The sequence below is a fragment of the Zea mays genome, chromosome 1 (genome assembly GCF_902167145.1).
Source record: "Zea mays cultivar B73 chromosome 1, Zm-B73-REFERENCE-NAM-5.0, whole genome shotgun sequence".
Lineage (NCBI taxonomy): Eukaryota > Viridiplantae > Streptophyta > Magnoliopsida > Poales > Poaceae > Zea > Zea mays.
The window spans coordinates 189043733-189071372 of record NC_050096.1 but is presented as its reverse complement, the minus strand read 5'-3'; the positions used below and the strand labels follow the sequence as shown (position 1 = coordinate 189071372).

The following is a 27640-nucleotide window of genomic DNA, read 5'->3' as shown; positions in this document are numbered from 1 at the left end:
GACGGGTCTGTTACTGCTCGCTCTGGGCCGCGATCGACGGCAAGGTTGGCGCTGACATCTGTGAGAACTGAGAAGAGTATAGGACGAGCAAGGTTCACCAAACCGGTTACTTAACAAAAAAAAAATGGTCAGGGTCCATATCTGATTAATCGCGATAAATTAGGAGAAACCGCTATTCAAATCCAAACCATCTTTCGAATTAAAACGGCTCGACATCGATTAATCGACTGATAAGACCTGATAAACCGGCAGCACAGGTGCAGAAACCAAACCAATTGTTTTTTTTTTTGCAAATAACGCACATTGAGGTCCCAAATTTTGAACAAAAGATAGTACAAATTTTATCACAAGTCAAATAGCAACATTTAACAGTTCAAATGCATGGAAAACCATATGCATAGTGTGTACGAAGGTTCAAAGCACCCGAAGATGTAGTCAGTAGTGATTCATGACATGAACATTAAAAACCGTTCTAAGTGTTCCCTTTCTGTCTTGGTCAACGAAATGAAGAAAACCAAATAATGACTCTATTACATCAACCACATACTTCATTTGGTCCCACCATGACAAGCTCGTAAGGGTTTCATATGTGTACTTTTCATCTGGCATGCTGCTAAACTTGCTTTGTAAGAATCCCCGAGAACCCATCCATTCCATGAAGTTTTCCTTCTGGTGAAGAAAACTCTCTAAGAATGCGTAATTTGTTCCAAATCTGGTGGCATTCCACCGAACCAACTCCCCATTGATTGCCTCCTTCATCATGGAATGTAACTTGTTATGATTGTGTTTTCAAATTTATGGTATGAGTAGAGGTGGTAATGGACCACAATTCAAATATTTCTTCACAATTTGTTTGAGCATTTAACTTATTTTAGTTAAAAATGAATAGAAATAGAGCCCGGTCCTAATCCGATCTAATCCATAAATGAGTAAAATTTAGAGCCCATTACCACCCCCGCATATGAGCCACACATGACTGCCACACAATAGAAGGATGCTACGTGACTACCATACGACATGTCTTTTTGTAGTTCGCTCCATTATCAGTGACAATCTGAACCACATGCTTTGGACCTATTTCTGTCACCACATCTATGATTTTCTATATTTATCGTCCAGTGTCTCTTGCAATATTTGCACCTAAATCATGGATATACGTTGTCCGATTTAAACTGATTCGATCTGACATTCTTGAAAATAGCAATAACATGATGTATTATTACATGTTAGCATATATTGCATGTAGCAATGATAATTTGAAAATATTTCTAGTGAAAAGGAGAAAAAAAACCCAAACCCTAGCTCCTACATGGATGCCAGCTAATAAGTCCTACACATTGATTTATCGGCTCTGGGAGCGGCTAATCAGCAATCCTAGCCGATGTATCAGCTTTTTATTTTTATATTTTTCTGAAACTTCCATGATTTTTAGTTTGAAATATGTTGCATATTTTTAATTTTGATTTCAATAATTCATAGTATTTATACAAAAAGTGGCATCAAATGTTTTAAAAATTTACAAAACAAATCCAAATTCAAAAATCCAAAACCAGTGTATTGAGTTTTGAAAGTCGCCTAGAGGGGGTGAATAGGCGGAATCTAAAATTTACTAGAAAAGGAAGCGCCCTATCGGGCGCTAGACAGCTCACGCAAGTAGGGGAACAAATTAAACTATATATCATAGTGTATAAGACAAACATTTTGATGCGGACACAAAATCAGAAAGTCCAGAAGTACCTTAAGATTAGTACTAACAACAATCATTTGTTTGGGAACAGCCCGTGGCCTGAACAAATTATCGTTACAAATAATCACATAGATCCATTCATGATAATGAGCTTGCTTCAAAATGCACACTTACAATCTCAGTTGTCAGCCTTTCGCACATTCTGCCACTTCTAGATCTGAAAATCGACAATATTTGGGTATGTTGGTTTAAAATGAATAGAAGTTCGTAGGGAACAAACGACTGTAAAGATAAATAGCTGACCGGGTGTACCATGCACAAATAGAGGGCCAAAAAACTACCACCTATTTCAATATGTACGAAGATTCGTACCCTTTATTCAGATACAAATTCACCAAATACTAATAACAATGTCGCACAAGGTGTAAACTGAGTACCTAATAATAAAAAGGAGTACTGAAATAAAAATGCAGTGGCACTGGAAAAGATATGTTGCAAGGATATCAACGGGTATCCAGTAAAGGTATCAGCAAATGCAGCAACACAAGATGAGAACACGTGCAGTTTATTTGGACTCAAGAACAAGTGTAGTTTATTTGGACATTCAGTTATTCAATTCAATGCAAATAGAAGTCATGCCGATTGGAGAACAAGTGTAGTTTATTTGGACTCAAGAATTTGTGCCATAATGAAAGCATATCACGTCTAAATTACTCGATTGCCTACCAATCGTCTCTCTGTAAAGGTGTATTAGTTCTTGAAGCAAATGGTTAAATTTATGGTTCTTCTATGTGTTCAATTAAAATAATAATAGCAATAAGTCATGCTTAGTGCATAAGAACCATCCAAATAGCATCAGGCCATTACATTATTAGCTTCAGGAAATTATCTTACCATAAATGACAGTTCTACTATGTTCACACCTCATCTTGTGCATGAAATGGACACTACTGTTGGCTGTTAATATACAATAACCCTGAAATAAATCCACAAGACAGAATACTCAGTTCTAAAGAAGTAGAAAAAATTATTGACCATAGTACATATTTGGAAATAACAGTGTCAGATCTTCATGGTTAATTGCAAAATGTGGCCTATCAAGTTTATGTGTAAAGATCTCAGTGAATGTTCAACCCACAAAAACAAGGCACAAGATTATAACTGATGAACAACAATGTTCCTATCATCACATCGGTGTTTACTGTATACATTCACGAAAATTATTGACTGCGCAGTCCTAGTGTCACACCCGGCTTTAAGGGACAAAGCTAGGTGCATCTCATACATGCGCCAAAGAAGACAACATATATAATAACAGAGTGTATAGAGATAAATGTCACAATAATCAGAGTATTTATTACATAGCGGAAGACTTACAAAATAAAAGATAAATATAACACGAACTAAGGATCGTCCTTGGCGCATAAGTCAACTGGGAGACGACGCCCTAGACATCTCACGAACACAGCGCAACATCCACCATGTGCCTCCTCCAGTGGTACCTGCTCTTGACCTGTGGGGGGTGTGAGACAGCAAGGGTGAGCTCACACATGTTCATCGCTCAACAAGTTGTGGAGAATAATGTGACATGAACTCACCAAAGGTGGGGAGTTCATGAAGTGTAAGTCTTGTCAACAATAGGGGTTAAAGCTGAGCATTGCTTTTAAGTAGTTGGTCAAAATTTTATTAGCAGTTACTACATGTAAGTAAATACCAAACCTTAAATAAAATAATAGAACAAAATTAATAATAATCCCATGCAAATGCAAATGACAAATTGAGTTTAGGTTCCATAATTTAATCATCGGAGAGTCCTGAGCCGCTCATGACCGTGAGCTCAGCTAGTATACCAGTTTTACACTCTGCAGAGGTTGTACCCTTTACCCACAAGTCGTGTTTCCCATGTCGCCAGGGTTAGCTAGGCCCTTAGACACTACCAAGGTGAATGGCTAGGGATCCACTACGAGGCCTTTACAAAGTTCCACTAGCTTCCGAAAACCCGCTACAGTTTATGGGAAGAGCACTTGCAAGAATCCCCCGTCTGACCGCCATCACAGCAAATCAACCCGAGAACCTCCTTGCATGCAACTCCCCTACTACCCTTGCCCCTTTCGGGTAAGGTAGTCTTCCACTAGCTTTCCTAATTAGTCAGCCAAGGGGTCCCATTCCTCCCTTGTGGTGGCACGTGTTTCTCAAGTTAAGCTCCATGTTCCAATTAACAATAATATAATGATCTTGACATGAACATAAATAAAATAACATAATAATTGGAACATGGATATAATAAATGATTATCCCAAAACCATATAAAGCAATAGCAAACTACCCAAGTGATTCAGGGGTAAACAAGGTAATGAGATAAACAATCTAGGGTGACCTATCGGGTCCCATCAAAATTAAACCTATGCATGGTAAATGATTATAAAGAACATTATTGGGTAACAAAAGTGAATCAAGGGCACAACTTGCCTGGCACTTGAGATTCCAGGTACCAACTTGCGTTCATATGACACGTGTCCTCGCGCTAGTCGTAGCAATACAAACAGACATGATATAGATAAAATTAACATTACACCAAACATAAGAATAAAACTGTGTAATAATAATCTACACGTTGCTACGAGACTAACACAACTTGAACGGATCAAAACGGAATTAAAATGAAGAAGTTATGAATTTATTAAGTTTTAAGTGTTGGATAAAAGATTACTTAGGATATTAATTTTAATGTGATATTCATGTCAAAACAGAGGTACTATGTGATGAACAATAATATTATAGAATTATAGAAATTGGAATGATCTCATTTGGACTTAATATGAATTTTCTATGGATTTAACAAAATTCTGGAATTGTTTTTATATTAAAAATTCAATTTCTAATTCAATTTCTCTGTTTTTCTTATTAACTGGACTGTGCCTCAAATACAGGAAACTGCAGGGTCTCTGGAGCAAAATTCCCTAAGACACAGAGCGCCCCCCTGCGCGGACAGCGGGTTAATTCATGGAGACCACAGTGGTTCAATTGCAAGATCACCCGGCCGAAGGGTTATGATCTAACATGGGTCGTTTGATCTTAAATGGATGGCTCAGATTAGACCAGGACTCCACTGAACGGGTACGCAGTAGTCACCGTTGGATAAAGATCCAACGGCGTGGGTTTTATTTAGGCATGATCCGATCCAACCCATCAGATCAAAATTCAACGGTCTTGATCTAGATCGCGCGAGGGGGTATTGTCTTCTAATCTGAGCCGTTACCTACAAAATCGACGGCCAACCTACCCCAGCCGAAGCGGTATTCAGGACCGATTCCGGCCATCAGTTACAAGCTCAACAGCAGGGGATCAAACCGCGAATATTTTGTTTGGATCTAATCTCACTCGCCCTTTCCGAATCCAACGGTCCCTGGATCGTCTTCAATCCCACGACACCCTCTCTCCTCCACTCCAATCGGTCTACACCAGGGCGGCGCCATTTGCAGCACATAGCCCAAAGGTGTAATGGTTTCTACCCACTAAGCCTCTCTAGATCCGCTCTGCGAGGGTCAAAACAAACCGAGGTCATGAGCTTACCAGCAAGGGGGATGTTGACGGGTCCGTTCCTGCGGCGCGGCGTCAATCACCGGCACTGGTGCGTGCGCTAGGAAGCACTGGGTGGTGACCTCGCCCGGCAATGTCTGCCTGATGGCACACACCACGGGCACCCCAGCCACGGGCTATCCTCTCCACCTCGCTCGGCTCCGAAGTGGTGACTCCCGGCGCACTCTCTCTGCGCGATCATGGTGGCGACCGGAGCACGCTTCTTCCTCTCTCCCCAGCGTCGAGCGCCAATGGCGATTAGGGTAATTCTTCTCGAGGTAGCAGGACTAACAGAGGCGGCGACAAGGCGATACTTAAATCGCTGGGCGAGGTGGCAGTCCGCGCGCGGCGCTCAGTTCGTTGTAACGGGCTCCGATCCGTGCGCGCAGTTTGACGGCTTCGGTGGACTCGTGAGCAGATAAACAGTAGCCAATGGCCCACCAGTCAGCGAGGCCAGGCATCCATCAGGCGCACGCGCGGCATCCGACGATTGGTCCCACTTGCCAACGACACAGCACAAGCGCGAATGGACTGGTCGTGTGAGGCTGAGATGTGGGCCCAACGGTGCAGTGGCAGAGAAGCGCGCCCAAGGTGGGAGAGTGACCGTGCAACGTGGAGTGTGGAACTGGGTCGAGACAGGTAAGAATGGGCCCAGATGCTGGTTCCCCTTTGCTTTTATCTTTTCTGTTTTTCTTTTCTCATTTTTTTTTGATTTCAAATTTTGAATTTAAATTTGGTTGTGACTTGTACATATATCAATGTACAAATTAAAATCTTATGATAAAAATAATATATTTATATATATGTCTTTATATTTTTATTTTATATTTTTATTTTCACTTATTATATTTTTTTGTTTAGTACTCTTCCTTCTTTTTCTCCAATTCTTAATTTTCCAAATTAAATAATTGTCCATTTCACCATTTGCACATTTCTATTATCACTATCTTTAGAAGTGAATACACAAATATATAAACTCCAGCATGATACACAAGTTGTTCTTGTTTCATTTGTTAATTAGTCACTTTTACGTGTGGTTATTCACATGTGATACTAAATGGAGACAAAGTACATGAGAGCGTTATCCCCCCTCTCTATAGTTTACAACTTTGGGTATTACAAATCCTACCCCCTTAATAAGAATCTCGTCCCCGAGATTTAGGAGGAACGAGGGAAAAGGTGGGGAAAATCTATGCGAAGCTCTTCTTCTCTTTCCCATGTTGTTTCATCTTCGCCATGGTAACTCTATTGCACTCTGCACATCTTTATAACTTTATTTCTTGTAACTCGAGTCAAGATGTCAAGAATCTTGATAGGATACTCCGTGTAAGTCAAATCTCCCTGAACACCGAGCTCTTCCATTGGTAACTGTTCCTCAGGGACACAAAGACACTTCTTAAGTTGAGACACATGAAATACATTATGCACATCAGATAGATTATCAGGTAGCTCGAGTTGATAGGCCATCTCTCCAACTTGCCTAAAAAAACTCAGAATAGTCCAATGAAGCGAGGGGACAATTTGCCCTTAACATTGAATCTCCTCATTCCACGAAGTGGTGACACCTTGAGGTACACATAACCTCCATCCTCAAATTACAGTGGTCTCCCTCTATTATCAGCATAGCTCTTTTGCCTAGTCTGAGCTACCCTCAAATTCTCCCTGATTATACAGACTTGTTCTTCTACCTCGAATAAGTTTAGGTCCAAAGATATGTTTTTCTCTAGTCTGGTCCAAAATAGAGGAGTCCTGCATTTCCTGCCATACAGAGCCTCGAACGATGCCATCTTCAGACTGGCCTGGTAACTATTATTATATGAGAACTCAGCACAAGGTAGACTCTTGTCCCAACTACTACCATGCTGAAGGGCACAAGCTCTCAACATATCTTCCAATACTTGATTAGTCCTTTCAGTCTGTCCATCAGTCTGAGAATGGTAGGCCGAACTAGAATTCAACTTTGTATCCACATTCTCTTGAAAACTTTTCCAAAATCTAGAGGTAAATTGTGATCCTCTATCCAAAACGATCTTCTTTGGTACACCGTGTAGAGACACAATCCGAGCGATATATAACTCTGCCAATTGAGATACCTTATAAGTAGTCTTGATCGGAATGAAATGAGCCACTTTGGTTAGTCTATCCACAATAACCCATATAGAATCCTATCCTTTCGAGGTGCGAGGCAATCCAGTAATGAAATCCATACCAATCTCTTCCCACTTCCATTCGGGTATCTTTAATGGGTATAATAGTCCAGTTGGTCTTTGGTGTTCTGCCTTAACTCTTTGACACACATCGCACATAGCCACATGTGCAGCCACATCTATCTTCAATCCATACCACCAGTATTTCTGCTTCAAATCCTAATACATCTTGGTACTACCAGGATGACTAGAATAATCCGAGTCATGGGCTTCCTTTAAAATAGTCTCACGAAGGCTTTCAATCTTAGGGACACATATCCTGTCCTTGAACCATATGGTGCCTTTCTCATCTTCTGTAAATTCCAGAACTCGACCTTCAGTAATCAGATCCTTAATCTCTTTTATTTTAGCATCATCAAGTTGACCTTTGCGGATTTCTCGCTCCAAAGTAGATTCCACATCAATAGTATCTTCTTCAGTGTGAGCAATTATCCCCAGGTTAAGTCTCCTGAAATCCTCAACAATCTCATCGAGTAGCTGGGCAACAACAGCCGAATGAACATGCTCCTTTTGACTCAAGGCATCTGCAACCAAATTGCCTTGCCCGGGTGATAGTGAATATCCAAATCATAATCCTTAATAAGCTCCAACCAACGGCGTTGCCTAAGGTTAAGATCCTTTTGAGTGAATATACACTTCAAACTCTTATGATCCGTGCATACTTGACACTTGTTTCCCATAATATAATGTCTCCAAATCTTAAGCGCATGCACAACGGATGCCAGTTCCAAGACATGCGTGGGGTAGTTCAACTCGTGTTTCCGCAACTGACGAGACGCATAGGCGATCACATGTCCTTCTCACATAGGTACACATCCCAAGCCTTGGCCACATGCATCACAATAAATGTCAAATCCTTTCTACTGATCTGGCATAACAAACACGGGTGGTGACATCAATCTCTTCTTTAATTGACCGAAGCTATCTTGGCACTTCTCGTCCCACTTAAACTCTCTTCCCTTCTCCAGAAGCGAGGTCATAGGCTCAGCAATCTTAGAAAATCCTTCAATAAATCTCCAATATTATCCTGCAAGTCCCAAGAACTCCGAATCTCTGTAACTATAGTGGGTATGCTCCACGCCACTATCTCTTACCCTTAGCAGGATCCACTGATATTCCTCCATTAGAAATGATATGTCCAAGAAATGGCACCTCACCAATCCAAAACTCGCATTTACTCGTAGCTTCTGTAGCACCAATCTCAGATATTTCTCATGATCACTATCACTCTTGGAATAAATAAGAGTATCGTCGATGAAAACCACGACAAATCTGTCCAAATCATGAACACCTCATTCTTCAGATCCATAAAATAGGCTGGTGTATTGGTTAGTCCAAATGACATAACGGTGAACTCATATAAACCATATCGGGTCGAGAAATCCATCTTGGGAATATCCGATGGCCTAATCTTCGTTTGGTGATAACCCGATCAGAGATCGATCTTCAAGAATACCCTAGCATCTTTCATCCGATCAATAAATCCTCAATGCGGGGTAACGGATATTTGTTCTTCATAGTGACACCATTAAGGGACCTTTAATCCACGCACATCCCTTGTGATCCATCTTTCTTCTGTACAAATAGAACCGGCGCTCCACAAGGTGAAGAATCCGAATGAATGTACCCAGCCTCTTGTAACTCTGTTAACTGCTTCTTAAGTTCCTTTAGTTCATCTAAGGACATCCTATATGGCCGTTTAGAAATAGGGCAGTTCCAGGTAGAAGATCAATTACGAACTCAACTTCCCTATTTGGTGGCATCCCTAATAACTCCTCTATAAAGACATCCGGAAAATCCCTAACTGCACGGATGTTGTCACCCACAAACTTCTCATCTACTAAGAATGCCGCTAGTCTGATGGTGGTAGTTACTGCAACTTCAAATCTTTCTCCTTTGGAACTGGTGAGTTCTTTGGTTCCTTTAGCATAGCGTATAAACTGCCTTTGCCTTTCTCAACCTTGACATACCAAGGATCACGTCTATAGTGCTCTCTTCTAACACTATAGGGGTAGTCCATCTGGGTTAGAAACACAGGATAAGAAAGGAAGAATTGTAGACAAGGCGAGTAATTACGAGAAATGTTACTGCGGGGGATTTATTAGCTAAGTAGATTAGTGTGTCACCTACTAAAGCTAATACATTACCTTATGGTGGTACATGCTAAGATGCCCGTCTATACTATTTCAATCAATCAAAGAAGCAAATCAGGCATTTATCATCAGAACAATCAACCAACATTTTTTTAATAGAGAAAATAGTTTTAAATTTTGTCTTACGTCTCCTATCTCCTAAAAAGGTCATAAATGTAGGATTCCAAAGTGTGAAATCCATCTTGTCTTAGAATAGAAAAGATAAGAGAAATCAGAGTATGACAGCAAAAGGTGAGACATGATCAAGATAAGGTAAGTATAGAATGGGTTAGAGTAAGGTAAGTAGGTAGAGTTGTCCATTTCTATCTAGGTTTCGTCCTACAGTCAACATTTCCTCTGATACCACTTCTGTCACACCCGGCTTTAAGGGACAAAGCCAGGTGCATCTCATACATGCGCCAAAGAAGACAACATATATAATAACAGAGTGTATAGAGATAAATGTCACAATAATCAGAGTATTTATTACATAGCGGAAGACTTACAAAATAAAAGATAAATATAACACGAACTAAGGATCGTCCTTGGCGCATAAGTCAACTGGGAGACGACGCCCTGGACATCTCACGAACACAGCGCAACATCCACCATGTGCCTCCTCCAGTGGTACCTGCTCTTGACCTGTGGGGGGTGTGAGACAGCAAGGGTGAGCTCACACATGTTCATCGCTCAACAAGTTGTGGGGAATAATGTGACATGAACTCACCAAAGGTGGGGAGTTCATGAAGTGTAAGTCTTGTCAACAATAGGGGTTAAAGCTGAGCATTGCTTTTAAGTAGTTGGTCAAAATTTTATTAGCAGTTACTACATGTAAGTAAATACCAAACCTTAAATAAAGTAATAGAACAAAATTAATAATAATCCCATGCAAATGCAAATGACAAATTGAGTTTAGGTTCCATAATTTAATCATCGGAGAGTCCTGAGCCGCTCATGACCGTGAGCTCGGCTAGTATACCAGTTTTACACTCTGCAGAGGTTGTACCCTTTACCCACAAGTCGTGTTTCCCATGTCACCAGGGTTAGCTAGGCCCTTAGACACTACCAAGGTGAATGGCTAGGGATCCACTACGAGGCCTTTACAAAGTTCCACTAGCTTCCGAAAACCCGCTACAGTTTATGGGAAGAGCACTTGCAAGAATCCCCCGTCTGACCGCCATCGCAGCAAATCAACCCGAGAACCTCCTTGCATGCAACTCCCCTACTGCCCTTGCCCCTTTCGGGTAAGGTAGTCTTCCACTAGCTTTCCTAATTAGTCAGCCAAGGGGTCCCATTCCTCCCTTGTGGTGGCACGTGTTTCTCAAGTTAAGCTCCATGTTCCAATTAACAATAATATAATGATCTTGACATGAACATAAATAAAATAACATAATAATTGGAACATGGATATAATAAATGATTATCCCAAAACCATATAAAGCAATAGCAAACTACCCAAGTGATTCAGGGGTAAACAAGGTAATGAGATAAACAATCTAGGGTGACCTATCGGGTCCCATCAAAATTAAACCTATGCATGGTAAATGATTATAAAGAACATTATTGGGTAACAAAAGTGAATCAAGGGCACAACTTGCCTGACACTTGAGATTCCAGGTACCAACTTGCGTTCATATGACACGTGTCCTCGCGCTAGTCGTAGCAATACAAACAGACATGGTATAGATAAAATTAACATTACACCAAACATAAGAATAAAACTGTGTAATAATAATCTACACGTTGCTACGAGACTAACACAACTTGAATGGATCAAAACGGAATTAAAATGAAGAAGTTATGAATTTATTAAGTTTTAAGTGTTGGATAAAAGATTACTTAGGATATTAATTTTAATGTGATATTCATGTCAAAACAGAGGTACTATGTGATGAACAATAATATTATAGAATTATAGAAATTGGAATGATCTCATTTGGACTTAATATGAATTTTCTATGGATTTAACAAAATTCTGGAATTGTTTTTATATTAAAAATTCAATTTCTAATTCAATTTCTCTGTTTTTCTTATTAACTGGACTGTGCCTCAAATACAGGAAACTGCAGGGTCTCTGGAGCAAAATTCCCTAAGACACAGAGCGCCCCCCTGCGTGGACAACGGGTTAATTCATGGAGACCACAGGGGTTCAATTGCAAGATCACCCGGCCGAAGGGTTATGATCTAACATGGGTCGTTTGATCTTAAATGGATGGCTCAGATTAGACCAGGACTCCACTGAACGGGTACGCAGTAGTCACCGTTGGATAAAGATCCAACGGCGTGGGTTTTATTTAGGCATGATCTGATCCAACCCATCAGATCAAAATTCAACGGTCCTGATCTAGATCGCGCGAGGGGGTATTGTCTTCTAATCTGAGCCGTTACCTACAAAATCGACGGCCAACCTACCCCAGCCGAAGCGGTATTTAGGACCGATTCCGGCCATCAGTTACAAGCTCAACGGCAGGGGATCAAACCGCGAGTATTTTGTTTGGATCTAATCTCACTCGCCCTTTCCGAATCCAACGGTCCCTGGATCGTCTTCAATCCCACGACACCCTCTCTCCTCCACTCCAATCGGTCTACACCAGGGCGGCGCCATTTGCAGCACATAGCCCAAAGGTGTAATGGTTTCTACCCACTAAGCCTCTCTAGATCCGCTCTGCGAGGGTCAAAACAAACCGAGGTCATGAGCTTACCAACAAGGGGGATGTTGACGGGTTTGTTCCTGCGGCGCGGCGTCAATCACCGGCACTGGTGCGTGCGCCAGGAAGCACTGGGTGGTGACCTCGCCCGGCAATGTCTGCCTGATGGCACACACCACGGGCACCCCAGCCACGGGCTATCCTCTCCACCTCGCTCGGCTCCGAAGTGGTGACTCCCGGCGCACTCTCTCTGCGCGATCATGGTGGCGACCGGAGCACGCTTCTTCCTCTCTCCCCAGCGTCGAGCGCCAATGGCGATTAGGGTAATTCTTCTCGAGGTAGCAGGACTAACAGAGGCGGCGACAAGGCGATACTTAAATCGCTGGGCGAGGTGGCAGTCCGCGCGCGGCGCTCAGTTCGTTGTAACAGGCTCCGATCCGTGCGCGCAGTTTGACGGCTTCGGTGGACTCGCGAGCAGATAAACAGTAGCCAATGGCCCACCAGTCAGCGAGGCCAGGCATCCATCAGGCGCACGCGCGGCATCCGACGATTGGTCCCACTTGCCAACGACACAGCACAAGCGCGAATGGACTGGTCGTGTGAGGCTGAGATGTGGGCCCAACGGTGCAGTGGCAGAGAAGCGCGCCCAAGGTGGGAGAGTGACCGTGCAACGTGGAGTGTTGAACTGGGTCGAGACAGGTAAGAATGGGCCCAGATGCTGGTTCCCCTTTGCTTTTATCTTTTCTGTTTTTCTTTTCTCATTTTTTTTGATTTCAAATTTTGAATTTAAATTTGGTTGTGACTTGTACATATATCAATGTACAAATTAAAATCTTATGGTAAAAATAATATATTTATATATATGTCTTTATATTTTTTATTTTATAATTTTATTTTCACTTATTATATTTTTTTGTTTAGTACTCTTCCTTCCTTTTCTCCAATTCTTAATTTTCCAAATTAAATAATTGTCCATTTCACCATTTGCACATTTCTATTATCACTATCTTTAGAAGTGAATACACAAATATATAAACTCCAGCATGATACACAAGTTGTTCTTGTTTCATTTGTTAATTAGTCACTTTTACGTGTGGTTATTCACATGTGATACTAAATGGAGACAAAGTACATGAGAGCGTTATCCCCCCTCTCTATAGTTTACAACTTTGGGTATTACACCTAGTGATCAAATGCTCATGTCAGTACAAGCACAACAGACTGAGATCAACATTTTTGGCATGGCAAGCCCTTGAGGCTACTCGACTATTTTTCAAATATACAAAACCAGTGGCTCTATAACTGGCATCATATGAGGAGCCTCATTCACATATTCCTCCATGATTGAAAGGAATGTTTGTGTGGGCTGATAATAAGATAAATCAAATCTGAGTATCTGGTCATACTCTTACATAGTAAAAAAATACATGGAGAACTCTGCACAAATGACCTCACCTCCCTCAAAGTGGGAAACTGGAAATTTCTTGCTAGCTCTAAACCCTGACAACTTTCATAGAAGTGAGATAGGTTCCCAGCCTGAAGCATCAAAGATGTTGATGGGTAAAAGTAGCAGCTAAGCGTCTAAGCACACATAATTGTTATGTCTTGATCTTCTTCAAGTTAAAATACATTGCAGATTGCACATTACTATCGTGTAGGGCAGTTACCTGCAGAATAGCCCTCTTGTAAGCGTCAAGGGCTTTTAGTGCTGCATGCTTTGGCATCGCAAAGAACTGCACAACTGTTTCATAGACATCAGGAAACAGTAAACATAATAGAAATAGATTAGTGCAAAATAGACAAATGCCTACTTCTCTGAAGATTAACATACCCTGTCAATAAGGTTGATAATCCCATCATTTATTGCACAATAAAGTTTGAAGCTTCCTGTAAGAACATGTACAGTAGCAGGATGGGCTCAAATTTGCGTAAACTATTACAAAGAAGGAATTGAACTGCTCTATTAAACATTGAATAGGTCATAAAGTGCAAGACATAGCCAGACAGATTCACAAATGACCAGTTGAAGCAAACAAAACGACAGGAAAAATAGAGCTTACCTGGGCTAGAGCATATTGCACCAGATAATTGTTATTTGCAGCCCCTTCTGTCTGAACACAAAAGGAAAACAGGTGCCATGTTGGCTTAGTTAAAATAGAAAAATACGGACCAAAAAACTAAATATGTTTATAGAAATCAGTTTCTTTCACTAAACCAGCTTATCTGCTACAAGGATAAGAGAGAATTACTCGACATCCAATAAGTCGATATAACAATTGCTGATGTGCTATCAATTGCTCCAGCACGTCCTGAGAATTCAATTCTGCGGTTCTACTGTGGCATCGAAAACAAAGAAGTCTAATTACATGTTGAAGTATCATAGCAAGTAATATAGCTACAAATACTGAAAAACAGCGCAACTTTGGTAAAGTGGTAATAAGATAAAATAAAAATACTGGATGAGCATGTCAGAGTCCAGACCTTTTCAGGTCCTTGACCTTGCTTTAATAAACATGCTGCTTCAATGTCATACTTCAAGACCCTAAAGCATTCTATTTTTTCCTCCAAAAATAAATCGCACTCTCCCATGCTGAACTAGCGACCATTAGAATCAGAAGCCTCTGTAAAAGACTGCAACTTCGTCAGCAAGTTCTGGGGCCAGTATATTCCCTTGTCTAGCAAATCCTTAGGCCCTATCAGACGCTATGTCGGCCTAGACATCACAAATAACATGAAATTCACATTTGGTAGCGAATAGACCAATTTCTTGGATGTAGCACCAGGTTTATCTAAACAAAGACAGTATGATCATAGATTAAGCCGCTGTTACCAAAAGAATGACAAACGTATGCCGGTGCCAGAATCCATCGCTATGAAATATGCATTGTGCTAGGTCAGAAGTCAGTTATGGAATATAACACATTTCTAGGTCGCCAAAAGGCACTGGTTACACAAGTACCTAAAGAACACAGTCTGCAGCCGCTTAGCTTAAAGACAAAAGGCCTAAACATCATGTGGTCGATATTTACAAAAGAGCAAAAGAAAAGCAACAATCAACTATTTTAAGAAATAACTATGGATTTATGACTCGGCACACACTGTACAATTTGAAATGTCGAAACATAAATGTGAAGGAACAAAGTTAGACTTTATTAGGTACCTAAGCATGTGTGGAAGAATTTAGAGATGTCCAAAGAACAAAGGATCCTAGTTCTCAAAAGACAAAAAATAATCTTCTTAAGTACATTTTCTTATTCATCTCAGCTATCTTCAAATCATCTATAAAGCTATCTTCAGCGACGTGATCAGTTTTGAGCTTTTAGGGATAGTTTCGAGCTTCGTTTTTTCAATTAATCATATGTCTTGTTATAGGATGGCTTTAAGAAATACTCTGGTATAAACATGTTTTGATGATACGACAAATACGAAACTGATATACGATGCTGACTTTACTACACATGGGGACCATTTTTCTTCTATAGCACTTCATTAATCTACCTGTTTAAGCCAGACTCACTAATGTAACAGACAGGAAGGGAAAAACGAAAAGAGAAGAATCTCAAAGCGCATTCAGACCACTCTAAGAAGTGAGACACAAACAACATGTTGAGGTTAGAAATGAACCTTTCTTTCAACTGAATCTTTTCTCGTCAAGGATGCCATCTCGTCGGTACTGATCCAACTGCATTTCAACTTCATCTAGAGTTGCTTTGTGTTGGTGACGACACTGCATCCAAATTGGCCTTGCCAGAGAAGGAAGCGAGCCTCCTCTCTCAACCTACGTTAAGAGAGATGGGCTTACACACCCGCGAGCCGAGCCGTGAAGGAGGGGCTAGAACTGGAGCGCGCTGCGGTGCCAGCGCCCTGAGCTTTGGGGAGGATGCCACAAGGGACACGCGTGGAGGAGGAGGCTCCCAGTGCCGGCACTGTAGAGGAGGACCAGAGGAGGAGGAAGACGCCCTCGTGGTGGAAGTGGTGGAGCGGCCAGGCGGCGTGGCCGAAGGCGCAGCGGTCCTTGCCGCAACCGCCCTTGGGAGAGGTAGCAATCAACATTTAGACCTCCCAAACGATGAGCTCATTGAAATAAAGAATTGAATTGATATTGTCATTGATATATTTGCAATTCAATCGGAATGGATATATCCAAAAGTTTTTCTCACTCCAACCTCCCGACTCCCTGCATCCTTCCTTTTTAGGGTATTCAGAATCATAGTATAACACTTGAATTAGAATTTGATTTGCTATGATTCTATCTTCTCCTTAATGAACTATTTATCCTTAAATTATCAAGGATAAAAAAACAAAATATCTCATAAATGTATATAATGATCAAAGACATTTTCTCTTTATCATATTATTCATATATGTTCATCTTTCCTACCTATTAGATTAGTCCTAAGACCCTAAACCCGAAACACTAAAACCTAAACCATTTGAAAATTAGAGTAACAAATTAAAAGTAGACCCTGTGCCGAAGGCTCCCACAAATACACCGGTGGGGTCTACTAAATAAATAAAGGAAGTTCAACAAATTATGTAGTCATATTTAATAATATCATTTAGTTAGGCATATCAATCTAAATTTATATTTATGAAATATTTTTTTCTAAGGGCAACTTGTTAGTTGATAACTAAGATTAATAATTAAGATGTGTATATTCTCTCTACATATATTTATTTTAAGTGTAATTTAAAAGCCATTTCCACTTTTGCTTCTAGCTATAAATCCAAGTACCACTTTTGCTGCTACCTATATATACTCATCGCGAACCTAGAATAAACAGAATTCAAAATTTCATTTGGTATATCCACGCAGGTCACTGAAACAAATCTAGCGAAAAAAGGACACAGTAATACAAGCATTAAGGTCATCTAAACTTTAGTAATCCCGCAGAGCAATCAATGAAATAACAAAGTGCGAAGAAAGATCTGGTGTGTACCTTTAAGCTGAGGGGATCTCGACCTCACCATCATCGATCTCCTGCTGCAAGTCCTTGGGGTCCTTCCCATCGACGGTGCACCCGACGCTGACGTAGGTCCCCAGGATCTCCTTGACGGTCCCGGCCAACTCCTTGGCCATGGACCTATGCCGCATGGTCTTGGTGATCTCAATGACGTCGTCAAGGCTGATGCTGCCGTTGTGCTTGATGTTCTTGACCTTCTTCCTGTCCCTCTCGGGTTCCTTGGGCGCCTTGATGACGAGCGCCGCGGCGGAGGGGACGACGGAGACCTTAGCCTGCCGGTTCTGCATGGTGAGCTTGACGGTGACGCGGAGGCCCTTCCAGTCCTTGGCGGTCTCCTTTGCGATGTCCTCACCAATCTTCCTCGAGGAGAGACAGAGCGGGCCGATCTTGGGGGCCAGCGACGACGCCGCGCTGACCTCGCCTCCCGTCACGCGGACGAAGACCTCCACCACCTGAGAGGGGTCCAATTTGGGCGACATGGCTGCTGCAGCGGGTGAGGGTTAGCTCGGAAGGGAGAGGAACGCGGAACAGATAACTCTATTGAAGAAAAGCTTCAGGTTCGGGAGCGGACGCAGCGCCGCCACGCGTCAAGAGGCGGATGGCGCGGAGGCCGCCGAGTGCGGACGGGCGCCCAAAAGGGGTGGAGTTTTAATAACTCTGATAACTTAAAAGACAAACTACAAGCCATGGTTAGCGTTAGAATTAAAATCGAGTCCGAGAGAGAGGGCAAAAAAACAAATCAAAAGCAAATGAAGCGGATGACACGGTGATTTGTTTTACCGAGGTTCAGTTCTAAAAAACCTACTCCCCGTTGAGGTGGTCACAAAGACTGGGTCTCTTTCAACCCTTTCCCTCTCTCAAATGGTCACTTAGACCAAGTGAGCTTTCTCCTTAATCACACGGGTCATTTAGAACCCTACAAGGACCACCACAACTTGTTGTCTCTTGCTTTGATTACAAATGTCTTGAGAACAAGAATGGAGAAGAAGAAAGCCAACCAAGCAACAAGAGCAACAAAAGAACACAAGTCGATCTTCTCACAAGTCCTAAAAACTAGAGTTGAATTGTGGACTTTGATTTGATCGGAGGCTTTGATTTATGTCTTGCAGTGTTGTGTATTGCTCTTGTATTGAATGATGAGTAGTGAATGCTTGAATGGTTGGAGTGGAGGTGGTTGAGGGGTATTTATAGCCCCAACCACCAATTCAACCGTTGGGGATGGCTGCTGTTGATGGGCGCACCGGACAGTCCGGTGTGCCACCGAACACTGTCCGGTGCACCAGCCACGTTACCCAATCGTTAAGGTTCTGACGGTTTCGACCATTGGAGCTCTGACTTCTTTGTGCACCGGACAGTCCGTGCACTGTTCACGTTTGCAGGCGATCGTTGGAGTTGACCGTTGCGCTGCCCAGTCGTTGCTCCGCTGGCACACCGGATAGTCCGGTGACACACCGGACAGTCCGGTGAATTATAGCGGAGCGCGGCCTTAGAAACCCGAAGGTGAAGAGTTTGGAGTCACTCGCCCCTGGTGCACCGAACACTGTCCGGTGGCACACCGATCAGTCTGGTGCGCTAGACCAGGGAGCTCTTCCGTTTCTTTTTGCTCCATTCTTTTGAACCCTAACTTGAACCTTTTATTGGTTTGTGTTGAACCTTTAGCACCTGTAGAACACATAATCTAGAGCAAACTAGTTAGTTCAAATATTTGTGTTGGGCATTCAACCACCAAAATTATAATTAGGAAAAGGTTAAACCCTATTTCCCTTTCAATCTCCCCCTTTTTGGTGATTGATGCCAACACAAACCAAAGCAAATGTATAAGTGCAGAATTGAACTAGTTTTCATAATGTAAGTGCATAGGTTGCTTAGAGTTAAACCAATTTATAATTTCAATACATATGCATGGATTGCTTTCTTTTATTTAACATTTCGAACCACTTTTGCACCACTTGTTTTGCTTTTGCAAATTCTTTTGGAAAATCTTTTCAAGGTCTTTTTGCAAATAGTCAAAGGCATATGAGTAAGATTGCAAGAAGTATTTTCAAGATTTGAAATTTCTCCCCCTGTTTCAAATGCTTTTCCTTTGACTAAACAAAACTCCCCCTGAATAGAAATTCTCCTCTTAGTTTTCAAGAGAGTTTTGATAGATATCAATTGAAAATAACACATACCAATTTGAAATATACCAAAAAAATTTCGAAACACAATTTAAAAATTAGGTGGTGGTGCGGTCCTTTTGCTTTGGGCTTAATATTTCTCCCCTTTTGGCATTAATCGCCAAAAACGGAGACTTTGTGAGCCCTTTACTTTCTCCCCCATTGGTACAAGTGAATATGAGTGGAAAGACTATACCAATGTGAAGTTTGGTGGAGTTACGACGAAGGGTAAATAATACGATAGAGTGGAGTGGAAGCCTTGTCTTCGTCGAGTACTCCATTTCCCTTTCAATCTATGACTTAGCATAAAATATACATGGAAACACATTAGTCGTAGCAAATGAAAGAGATACAATCAAAGGTACATAAATGAGCAATGTGTGCAATGTTTCAATCAAAATTCCGAGAATCAAGAATATTTAGCTCATTCCTAAGTTTGCAAAAGGTCTTCTCATCTAATGGCTTGGTGAAGATATCGGATAATTGATCTTTGGTGTTGATATAGGCTATCTCGATATCCCCCTTTGTTGGTGATCCCTCAAAAAGTGATACCAAATGTCTATGTGCTTAGTGCGGCTGTGTTCAACGGGATTCTCATTGTCACATAGGAGAGGAACTTTGCTCAATTTGTAGCCATAATTCCTGAGGGTTTGCCTCATCCAAAGCAATTGCGCACAACAATGGCCTGCGGCAATATACTCGGCTTCAGCGGTTGATAGGTGAAAGGGAAATAGGGTGAAACCTTTTCCTATATGATTTTGGTGGTTGAATTGTCCAACATAAATAATTGGACTAACTAGTTTGCTCTAGATTATATGTTCCACAGGTGCCAAAGGTTCACAACAAACCAATACAAAGTCAAAAGAAAGGGTTCAAAACAAAGGAGCAAAGGAAACCGAATTGTGCCCTGGTCTGGCGCACCGGACTGTCCGATGTGCCATCGGACAGTGTCCGGTGCACGAGGGAGGATCAACCTCAAACTTTTCAGCTTCGGGTTTCCCAGGCGCAGCTCCGCTATAATTCACCGGACTGTTCGGTGTGCCAGCGGGGCAACGGCTATCTGCGTGCAACGGTCGACTCTGCAAAGTGAACAGTGCACTTCAGATGTCAGAGCAGAAGGTCAGAGGGGCACCGGACTGTCCGGTGTAGCACCGGACTGTCCGGTGCCGCATGAGGACAAAGCCTCCAACGGTCGACCAGCTCCAAGCCCTAACAGCAGGATGACATGGCGGCGCACCGGACGCTATCCGGTGGTGCACCATACTGTCCGGTGCACCCATCGCCAACAGCCTTCTCCAACGGCTACAATTTGGTTGGTGGCTATAAATACCACCCCAACCGGCCACTTCAAGGCGTGGGAGCCCAAGCAACATTCCAAGTCATATAGTTGACATATTCAAGCCCTCCCAACCACCTTTATTCATTGATCCATCCTATACACGAGATTTAGACCACTACAACCAACACAAGTGCCACAAAAGAGAGATCAAGCAAGAGAGAGCTACTCAGTTGAGTTTAGCACTAGTGCCTTGTGAGATTCATTGAGAGAAAGTGTGTGCTACATCTTGTGTCCATTTGTGCGTGGAGTTTTGACTCCCATTGAACTTCCTCTAGAGTTTTGGAGGCTTGTAAAGCTAGCAAGAGACACCAAAGAGTGTGGTGATCCTTGCGGGGTCTTAAGTGATCCTTGAGAAGAAGAAGAGCACACTGGTCTTTGGTGATCGGTGGAGAGAGGGAAAGGGTTGAAAGAGACCTGTCCTTAGTGGACTCCTCAACGGGGACTTGGCCTTCGAGGGCCGAACCTCGGTAAAATAAATCACCTGTGTCTCTTGTGTTTATTGCTTGTGATTTGTTTGTTCTCTTCCTTTCTAAGTTCTCTTGCGCTAATCTTTGCTAATATTATTTTGTGTTGCTTCAAGTTAAATTCATTTAGAGAAGCAACTCCTTGCAAGAAAGAACTTGTGTTACTCTTCTTCTTATCTAAGCCCTCTTGCATTATTCTCCACCAACATTTCTAGTAGTATTGCTATTGATTAAATTCCGCACCCTTTGAATACAATACTCGTTGCAAGCAAGGGACTTAGTTTTATACTCCGATAGTTGTGAATCTTGTTCTAACCACTAATCAAGGGATCTAGTTTGGATTTAGAAATATAATTTTCAGAATTTGCCTATCCACCCCCTCTAGGCGACTTTCAATTGGTATCAGAGCTAGGAACTTCATATTGAGTCTAACAACTCAAAGTAATGGCTCGTAGAAGATCCCAAAAGAATAAGAAGACAACTCCGAAGGAGAACAAGGAGGTAACTCTTGAGATATTACTTTCCGATTGTTCTCATTATGATTCATGGTCTTCTAGGGTGATAAATGCTTTTAGAACCATAGATCCACAATTAGAACAAATTAAAGACAAGAGTATCATACCCTCTAGTTATGATAGGAAAAATATTTCCGAGGAAGATCAAAGATGTATACGCTTAAACTACCTAGCTTATGACATCTTAAGTAATTCTCTTAGCAAAGAAGATTATCGTGCCTTCATAATGAATTATAATGAATCTATTCGTAATGCGCATGATATTTGGACTAGAATTAAGAATAAATTTGATGAGTCCAAACATGATGGTTCATTTTGTGATTCTACTTCCTTTGGTCCTTTTGAAACTAACCCTTTGAAGGAAGAAGAAGAAAATGAATGATGGAGACCAAACGATGAATCCACCTCTCCAAAAGGTTTGTCTTCCCATTTCGATTCCCACATATGTTGTGTGGCTAATGAAAATGACAGCGGAAGTACAAATGAGGATGAGGAGGATGAAAGAAGCTTCATGCAACTCTACGCTCATATAAGTCAAGAAGATAAGGCGGTCATGCTCAAACTTCTAAAAAGAGAGAGAGAGCAAAGCGAAGCTCGTCAAAGGCTAGAAGATATTCTCTCCATAAAAATGCTAAGCTTTGATGAGTTGACTAAAGAACATGAGGAGCTAAAGTGCTCTCATGTTGATTTGGTCCAAAGGTATGAAACTATTTCAATTGAGCAAGATAACTCTTTATATTGTATCGCTCAATTAGTAAATAAGGATGCCTTGCTTAAGGACCAAGTAGAAAAGCTAAAAATTGAAAATCTAGCTTTTCAAGAAAAACATGATATGCTTCTATGTTCTCATGAAAATCTTATGGATGATCATATCATGTTAAACATTACTCATGAGGTTGTGTTAGAAAACTTAAAATCCCAACAACCTCACTCATGCACATGTATTCAAATTGAAACTTTATTACCATGTGCTAATGCTTGTTGTCCGTCGACAAGCAAATCTTCCTTTGAGCTAGAATTTGCAGGAACAAAAGATGATACATATCAAAAGCTCAAAGAAGAAAATGAGAGGCTAAAGATGAGCTTGACACAACTAAAAAGGAAGTGCATTGCTCAACCTTCTCAAGATAACCGTGATAACATGGTGAAGAAGCTTGAGACGGGAACAACCGTGGCATGCACTAAATCCCTTGAAGAAAATGTCAAGGACTTGAGGATTGCCAAGAGGAAGGAACAAAAGAAGAAAATCAATACCTTTACCAAAAGCCTCAACCGCGCCTCCATGCAAGGTAACATCCAAGGTAATGATCAAGCCACACTTCATACTAAGAGAAGTAAGAAGTGTAGTGAATGCTTTGAAAAGGGACACTCGATTAGGTCATGTCCCTATATTAAAAATGACTTGATTATTAACAAGGATGATAAACTTTGTTTTAAATGCTCAAAGAAGGGACACTTAATTAAGTCTTGTCCCTATTTGAAACAAAAAGGGATAGTGTTGGAAAAGAAAGTATTAACTAACCATGTAGCAAGCAAGAAACAAGGAAAGAAGAAATCTTCAAGACTTGAAGATTGCCTTTGCTAAATATGCTGAAAGAAGGGACATCAATGTAAGGATTGTCCCATTGGTAACTACCCCACCTCTAGCTTGTCAATTATTTCTCATGTAACTAGGCAACCCAAAATTGCAACTTGTGCTAGAAAGGTAATGAGTTTACCAAGTGCTAACACAAAGGACTTTTGGGTTCCTAGATATTTGTTAACTAACCTTGATGGACCCATCAAGCGATGGGTACCAAAATATGCTTGACAAGCTTTGCAGGAGAAGGAGATGATATGAAGCTTTGGGGTGCTTGAGAGAGTTAATTCAATTCTTATTAACTCAAGCTATCAATCTTCAATGATCTATATATATCCAAGATTGACCCAAAGTTATTTCAAATTGTTGTGTCTAAAACTCATATCATCTCGGGGAAGATATTAATGTTGTAGGAAATTAAGAATTATTCTATGCGGAAAGATCAAGGCCTACAACATGGAGGAAAGCCAAAGGATGGTAACATGTATGCTTTTAAGTGCAAATATCTTAAATTATCATTTCTCATGTGTCTTGTGTAGTCACATAGAAAAAGGAAGCACTTTAAATGTTTTCAAATTATGTCACCATTCTTTGAAGAAATTCCTCTCATATGGTAGATTGCATATTCATCATTTCTATTCTATGGCAATCTACATGCTTTAAATTATTGTAAGTACCTCATGGCATGTTTTACACTAATTATCTTATTATTGCCATGATTCTAGATATAGAGAGATATTCCAAGTTCTTAAAAGAATAAGGTGTCATGTAAGGAGTTCAAATCCTTAGGACACTTTTAAAAGGAAAATTCTCTCTATACCTAGAATAGTGAGACTAATGCTTTTATCTAAGTAACCCAAGTAGTCTCACTTGTAGAGAATAAGTTTCTCTTTGGAAGTGCGTAATCTAACATAAAAAGAAAAATCAATCCAATGACTTATGTTGTTGTGCTTCTTGCTTAAATTGGATATGATTCTTCTACATTCATCACTTTCCATGTTATGAATTGGATTTGTTCCATAATCTTAAGAAATTATTTATGCTTGTTTTATGAGTTAAATTGAGCATAACATCATCTATGGATAATCTAGTTCATGCTATGAAGTTTCCATGTTTTAGTATTCTATCTTTCATTCCTTTCAAAAATGATTACTAAAAGGGAAACTAGTGCTTGTGCTACTAATGACATATCTCTTGAGCTTACTTATGAAAATTGACAAGAGTGTAAGTGCAAGCCACAAGCCTCAAGGGTTACTCTTCACCCAAAGGAAGAAAGGTAAAAGCAAAGGTATGGGAACTCTTTTTCCATCAATAGTTATTTACTCTAAATTATCTTATTCTACCTATGTGAAGAATAGATTCTTTATTGGACTTGATTTTTGCTAAGTGTGTATTCAATCTCGTTCTCATAAATGCACTAGTCCATTAGAATCTATTTCATGCCTTTGCTATATATGTTCTCATATTGATTTGCTTCTAAGTAATGATTAATAAATTCAATATGAAGAAGTAAATTTCCTATGATTGATCAAAATGTTTAAAAGGTGCATATTCCTTTTTCCTAATGATGTGCACTAATGTTAAGGAGTTTACTTCATGTCTATGTGACTTATGGATGACGAATTGTTTTTATTTCCTATCTAAAGAAATCATCCTTCATCATATACTCCCTTGTGCTATTAACATCTTTCTTGAGTATTTTCAATAAGTTCGAAAGGAAAAAGAGACAACTACAAAGGGAGGATACTCACATGAAAGAGAAGGACATCAAGAACAACAACACCTACTTGGACAGTAAGATCTTCAAAACAATCAATGGTGTGGTTGTAAGCATTCTAAATCTTTTTCATTGTGAGAATACCAGGCTTAAGTTGTTTATTGCAAATGTTATAAGCCTTGATCAAGATGTATAATGCTTCTCCCTATTTGTCTTTAAAAGTGGGTGCATCTATCCAACTCATTCAAATTCTTGATGCATATCTTTAGGGGGAGTCTATTTCTATATCTTGACTATGTTGAGACTATCGCTTTATCTTAGTAATCTCATATAGTCTCTTGCATGAGAATAAGTTTCTCATGAAGTATGCTACTTCAAATCAATCCAACCTGGTAGAATAATCAAGGATTGTAACTTTCACTGCTAAAGTAGCATATTTACTGGATTCTCCTATTTTAAGATTGTCTAATGCATATGTTGTTCTTTTGATCACATCTGTTATTTGTTTGATCATTGAATAACTTCAATTAACACTTATGTTTCTTAGTGTCGCATATACTATCAATCGATATCTTTCTTGATATGCACTAAGTTAAAAGGAGAATTCATGATATATTTATGCAATTTGTGATCCATTTGATATATGCTAACAATGACTTGGAGAAGGATCACTAGTTGTAAAACTCTCTCTTGTGCAAAATATTTCCATACATTGTCTTGAATATAGGTCTGAAGCAACTAAGACTAAGGACAAAGCACAATGAAGAGAGTGTCTCTATGCGAAGGTACAAAAGGGTAAAACTACTTCCTTTCATTTAAACATGTACCTAGATCTTCTTTTTCTATACTTTCTTTGCATATCTTGTATAAAAGGAAGAGAAAGCATGTCCATGCATTATCCCTGCTTCATACCTAGTTTAATCTCTCAAAAATTTCATTCCTGCATTAATGCATATTTGTTGAAACTAGGTGAAGTAATTTTATTGTCAAAGAGCTTAAACTTAACCTTGTAACGAGGATAAGCTACCTTTGTTCCAAAGGTGGATGGTCCTTAAGCCTCTTTGAAATCCTTAAGGGTAAATGCTTCAGATGTTTATAACATGCTTTCATAAGTGCATAAACGGTCATGAGCATCACACTTATATTATGACATAATGCACTTCACATTCTCTATGATATAGATATGCTCTCATTAACCTAATTATGTGCAATTGGCATTTAAGGCCAAAATATGTGTTCCTCTCAATGCACATATTTAAGGGGAGCAATCTATATTATATATAACTATGATTTTGCTTAATTGATATATCTTTTGATCATATCTCTTTTATGTCTATGACTAATGTGTTTTCAAGTGTATTCTCATGCTTAGTCATAGAATTGAAAGGGAAATGGAGTATTTGGCAAAGACGACGCTTCCACTCAACTCCATCGATATTATCTACTCTTTGCCAATATTCCGCCATCTCTCCATTGGTATAATCTTTCACTCATATTTTGTTTGCCAAAGTGGGAAAGAAGTTACTAAGGGCCTATATTTCACTCACAAGTATCCGTTTTTGGCGATTCATGCCAAAGGGGGAGAAAGTATTAGCCCAAAGCAAAAGGACCGCACCACCACCAATGAATTTTTTTAAAAAATGAAGTTTTCAAATTGGTATATCTTAATGTATTTTCAAAAGGGGGAGAAAATTCTAGTATCTTCAAAAATCTGTAAAACCCTCTTGAACACTAAGAGGAGAATTTCATTGAGGGGGAGTTTTGTTTAAGTCAAAGGAAAAGCATTTGAAACAGGGGGAGAAAATTTTAAAATCTTGAAAATGCTTCTTTCAATCTTAATCATATACCTTTGACTATTTGCAAAAAGACCTTGAAAAGGATTTACAAAAGAATTTGCAAAAACAAAACTAGTGGTGCAAGCGTGGTCCAAAATTTTAATAAGAAACAAACAATCCATGCATATCTAGTAGAAATAATTATATTGGTTTCATTCCAAGCAACCTTTGCACTTACCTTATGCAAACTAGTTCAATTCTGCACTTATATATTTGCTTTGGTTTGTGTTGGCACCAATCACCAAAAAGGGGGAGATTAAAAGGGAAATAGGGTCAAACCTTTTCCTATATGATTTTGGTGGTTGAATTGTCGAACACAAATAATTGGACTAACTAGTTTGCTCTAGATTATATGTTCCACAGGTGCCAAAGGTTCACAACAAACCAATACAAAGTCAAAAGAAAGGGTTTAAAACAAAGGAGCAAAGGAAACTGAAGTGTGCCCTGGTCTGGCGCACCGGACAGTGTCCAGTGCACCAGGGAGGATCGACCTCAAACTTTTCAGCTTTGGGTTTCCCAGGCGCAGCTCCGCTATAATTCACCGGACTGTCAGGTGTGCCACCGGACTGTCCGGTGTGCCAGCGGGGCAACGACTATCTGTGTGCAATGGTCAACTCTGCAAAGTGAACAGTGCAATTCAGATGTCAGAGCAGAAGGTCAGAGGGGCACTGGACTATCCGGTGTAGCACCGGACTATCTGGTGCCGCATGAGGACAAAGCCTCCAACGGTCGACCAGCTCCAAGCCCTAATAGCAGGATGACGTGGCGGCACACCGGACGCTGTCCGGTGGCGCACCGGACTGTCCGGTGCGCCCATC

The 27640-nt window shown here is 40.5% G+C and overlaps 1 protein-coding gene and 1 pseudogene across 2 annotated transcripts; both read right to left on the bottom strand.

Moving 5' to 3' along the window:
- Positions 1-1999: 1999 nt before the first annotated feature.
- Positions 2000-15388, bottom strand: LOC109943710 (uncharacterized; annotated as a pseudogene). Its single transcript, NR_157118.1, has 5 exons — positions 14735-15388; positions 14503-14587; positions 14085-14364; positions 13921-13994; positions 2000-2663 (listed from the first exon to the last, which is right to left on the bottom strand). The product of NR_157118.1 is annotated as an uncharacterized protein (transcript).
- Positions 15389-17190: 1802 nt separating this feature from the next.
- Positions 17191-17704, bottom strand: LOC103641586 (60S ribosomal protein L12). Its single transcript, XM_008664929.3, has one exon. The coding sequence runs from the start codon at positions 17694-17696 to the stop codon at positions 17196-17198; it is 501 nt and encodes a 166-aa protein (XP_008663151.1). The 5' UTR covers positions 17697-17704; the 3' UTR covers positions 17191-17195.
- Between the last annotated feature and the right edge of the window lie 9936 nt (positions 17705-27640).

Coding starts and splice junctions, on each gene's coding strand:
- LOC103641586 (XM_008664929.3), bottom strand. CDS start 17,696: ATGTCGCCCAAATTGGACCCCTCTCAGGTGGTGGAGGTCTTCGTCCGC.